Genomic DNA, 4,572 nt, shown 5'->3' on the forward strand with positions numbered 1-4,572 from the left:
ACTAATTCAAGCCAGAAAATGTTGCTAATATAGCTAGACTGACAAACAGCAAAGAAATAGCAATATCTACATTAGTACATTACAAGACAATTACATATTCAACTAAATGAAATAGAAGATTAAAAAAAAGCAAAAACATAAAAAAGACATCATAAAAAGAGAAATGTTGAAGGCAACAATAAAAGGTTTTTACATTTAAAAAAAAAAAAGAAAGAAAGAAAGGCATGATCGAACTATATTTGTATAAACCTAATTTCTCCTGATTCCCCCCAAATATCCAAATATCCCTAAAAAAACCATAGATAAATGCAAAATTGTTCCTTTCTCATGTCTTTGATATCCCATTTACAGAAAATAAAATAAAGCAAAGTAAATTAAGAAGTAGCAGTAGACTAGTTTAAGTCCAACCACCACAAATTGAATAAACCGTCATTGCCGCCACCACTGCCTCCTAAAACCATTTACAGAACCAACAAAAGAACCAATCCTATAACCTGAATCTCGAAAAACCATCATCAACATCATATTCTGGCCATTGCCCATTGCTTCTTACCTACTTCAAAGACCTCTCCACCTAGGGCTCGGAACAGGCACGGTTGGTGAAAGAGGAAGCTGCGGAAACCCTAATTGACCTGAATTTGGGGAAAATAGCAGACCCGGAGATAACAGAGGGTAAGAGGAAAGGCCGAACGGTGAATTCAAGCACCCAAATGGTGAAGGAGGAGATGGAAACGGAAATTGCGCCTGCGATGTGACCGTTGGCTGCGGCTGCGGCTGCGGCGGTGGCGGCGCTTCCGAGGGAACCACCGCCTGGTGCGTCAATGGAATCTGCTGTGGTGGTGGTTGCGATTCTTGCTCCGACGCAACCTGAGGCTGAGGCTTTGACTCTGGTTGTGGATGAGACTGCGACTGAGGTTGATGCTGAGATTGGGGTTGCGGTTGCGGTGGATTGAAGCTGTTCCAGCGTGGCGAGACCAAAGGTTGCAACGGCGAAAACCCTGAGAAATGCTTCGAGCTTTGGTCCACGTTGTTACCGTGAAGATACCTTAGGTAGGCGGAAACAGGGGACTCAGCGGCAGCGTGGACAGCAGGCAACGGCGGAAGAGGAGAGAGAGGCGGCGCTGCTGGCCTGCCGAAGCCAGAAAAGCCTCCAAGGCCAGCAGCGTTGACGGTGGGCTGCGGAGGCGGCATCTGATGGGGGCGAAGCATAGAGGGCGGGCGGTTAGCAATCTGAGGAAGCGGAGGAGGGCGGATCCTCTGGAGACGGGAGCTCGGGGGCCTGGGCTGGTGAATGGGGGGAGGGGTGGAGATTCTTTCATGGGCCGGTGAGCCCGTGAGCTTCTGGACAACATCCCTGAAGTCGTTCTTGTTGATGTTGTAGACTGGTGGCTGGTGCTGCAGGTTCTGATGCTGCGACGACAGTTGAAGGCTGTTGTTGTTGGCGTTGGTGGTTGGGTTTTGATTCTGGTGGGCTTCGAAGGGGTTGGGCTTTTTAGCGACGGTGGTGCTGGTGGTGGCGGGTTTAGAGATCTTTTGAGAGAGCTTGTTGAGTTGCCTCAGGTAGTTGTCTCTGCTTGTGCTGTTACTTTGAGGTGCTGCTCCTTCTGCACTATCCATTTCCCACAACAACGCCACTCTTCTCTTCTCTCAAGATCTAAATGTTGTGACTTCTCTGCTGCTACCCTTTCTTTGCTCTTATCACACGCCCACACTATGAGAGACTAGGGACCCCAAAACTCTACACTCCTTCAATATTAATATTCTCTATATATACTTCTTTTTCCTTCAATAATTTTCTCTTAATTAATTAATCAGAGATAAATGTTGCAAGATGTGGATACTGAATAACTTTGAAAATGGTTGGGGAAAAAAAAGATGGAATATGTCTCTGTCTATTTGGTGCTTCTGTTCTTTCACTGCTTTTAATAATTAATATTTATTTTTATTTATTTATTTTTTCTTTTACAAAGGCTTCAAAGAAGAGAACAGGACAGAATGGCACAAAAGAAGGGAACTAGCGAATCCATTTTCCGCTACTACTCTTATATCATCATGTGTATCTTATCTCCTACTAATAATTCATATATTAATTGCCTAACGTCACACTACACTCGGTGCTATGCTATGTGTCATAGACTCGTAACTCCAGTGAGACAAAAGCTGAATATTACCAAAATAAAAAATAAAAAAATCTCATCCAATTATTCTTGCTATCATAACCTTCGCTAAAACTAAAAAGGATTGCTTGATGAGTATTGAATTTCAGAAATGTAACATTTAGTTATTAAATTACTAGCAGTATAGTAGTAGAGGGAGGGGACGATTCAATCATTCACGTGGAGTGTTTGGGTCAAAGTCACTGTTTTAGGTCAAACCTGTTAAGGATGCCTTCGGCTTTTGGCAGTGACCGGTTCGGCCACGACACAGAATCTTAAATCAGCTTATGCCCATTGCCCAGCACGAGAATGATGGCTCCATCCAAAAATAGAAAACACGAATATGGCCCTCATACACCCAAACCCAGAATCAACCAAGCCTTTACTATTTTTCACATTAATTTAGTTATAATAAGTGTCTTACTAAAGAAGTAAAGAAATGGATACTTAACCAACAAAAATAGAGATTAAAAAATTTATAGAGTCAAACATTTTTATTAAAATTTAACCCGTAATTAATTAATAAAAAATAAATAATTTTACATTACTAAAAATACTAATAATAATTAATTAATAACTACAAATTATAAAATTTGTTGTTTCTTAAGACTTTCCTATCCGTATATTTAAAAAGTCTTGCCGAGCTTTTCCATAATCATTAGAAACGAATTGATATTTTGTATATTTTTTTCTTTCATATTAATTTCTTTTAGAATAAGTGTATATTTGGATATCATTATTTTGTAAAAAAATGATTTTTTTTATTTTTTAACGTGTTTGACAAATTTCTAATAGTAAAAATAAAAGCATTAGTAAAATAAAAAAAATCTTTTTTGAGAAGATGTAATTTACGTCTTTTTTTTTTAAAGATCTTTTTTCCTTAAAAAAAGATATTTTTCATGTAATAAATAAACAAAAAATACTTTTATATTGTTATACCCAAACATAATTGATAGATAAAAATATCTTTTTATATGAGATATTCAAACAAAAAATTACTTTTACTTTTCTATAAGATCTTTTAAAAAAAGATAACTCAAAAAAAATCTTTTCTTAAAAGCACATCCAAACAAATAATGTACTCTTTACTTTCTCAAAACTATTAATATTTGCCTTAGTTCTCACCAAAAGAATTAATTTATCGCATTCCTTTATCGAGTGAAAACCTATTAGTCTTAATAATAAATTAGTATATTAGTAATCTTTTTAAAAAACATGGAAATATGGTTAATTGTTTAGTATATTGTTTTAGATGTTCTGTTTGAATTATTCAAAGGTATTCCCGTAAAATATAATTTGATAATTGACTTCAGATTAATAAAAAAGATATTAAATTACTAATACAAGATATTCCATATAAAAAGAACAATAAAGTTATGTGTCTAAATTTTTTTACGTTAAGTCTTTAACTAACTCACAATGTATTTTTTCTTAAAATATAGTATATATGCAGTCTGCTTCTTTTTTCCTTTTTTTTCATTATTTTTTTCTACACTTTTTTTAATTATTCTTTTTTATATATGTTTTTTTACTATATTTATATTTTTATGTATTATGTACAAATTTTTTTGTATTATGTATAAAAAAATATATTTTATTTAATGATAATTTAAATATATTTTTTTAAAAATATAATAAATCATATTTAATAAATTCAATGTTAAATAAAAGTAAATACGGTCAATGTTTCATAGATATGGAAAATACTCAATATTATTTTGACCAAGAAAAAATATTCTTAATTACTATTTAATAAATACTATTCTAAATAAAAATAAATGTAGTCAATGTTTTTAAGATATAGAAAGTACTCAATATTATTGCTAAGAATATAAAATAGTTATTAATTACTACAAATAATTAAATAAAATAATTATTAATAAAATGATGTTATGAGTGAAGTTAAAATGATTTGGACTCTAAGGAATTATTTTTCTTTTGTTTGACACCATGCATTTTTTTTTTAATAATACTGTATAGTGGTAATTAATAAAATTAACCACTTCATGTTTTGGTCAAAAGTCCATTTCTCTGTACTGTGCTGGTCAACAATTCTATTGAACGTTTTTTGATACTTCCAAAGAGCTTTTTAAGTTGAGGTTTTGATGCATCCTCATCATAATTACTTCTAATCCCCTGTTGTGAGTAACAGCCGAGGTTGTTTGGGAAAACAAAATTTGTCACTTTGATTAGTCTATTTTATTATGAAAATGATATTTATATTATTTTTTGGGCACATCTTATGTTATACATTCTTCTTTTTTTTAAATGATACGTAGTTATTTCCTTTTTTTATTATATTCACGTTTATATCTAAAAATTAAAAATGTACATATAAATATACTAAAAGACAAATATCACAACTCTTTAATTAATTAATTAATTAATTATCATTATAAATGAGAAATACATCGAT

The 4,572-nt window shown here is 33.1% G+C and overlaps 1 protein-coding gene across 1 annotated transcript; it reads right to left on the minus strand.

Moving 5' to 3' along the window:
- Positions 1-299: 299 nt before the first annotated feature.
- On the minus strand, positions 300-2,002 carry LOC107460887 (VQ motif-containing protein 9). The gene has a single exon (XM_016079309.3). It carries the CDS (start codon positions 1,615-1,617, stop codon positions 559-561), a length of 1,059 nt encoding a protein of 352 aa, XP_015934795.1. The 5' UTR covers positions 1,618-2,002; the 3' UTR covers positions 300-558.
- Between the last annotated feature and the right edge of the window lie 2,570 nt (positions 2,003-4,572).

This window comes from Arachis duranensis, chromosome 8, assembly GCF_000817695.3.
Source record: "Arachis duranensis cultivar V14167 chromosome 8, aradu.V14167.gnm2.J7QH, whole genome shotgun sequence".
Classification (NCBI taxonomy): domain Eukaryota; kingdom Viridiplantae; phylum Streptophyta; class Magnoliopsida; order Fabales; family Fabaceae; genus Arachis; species Arachis duranensis.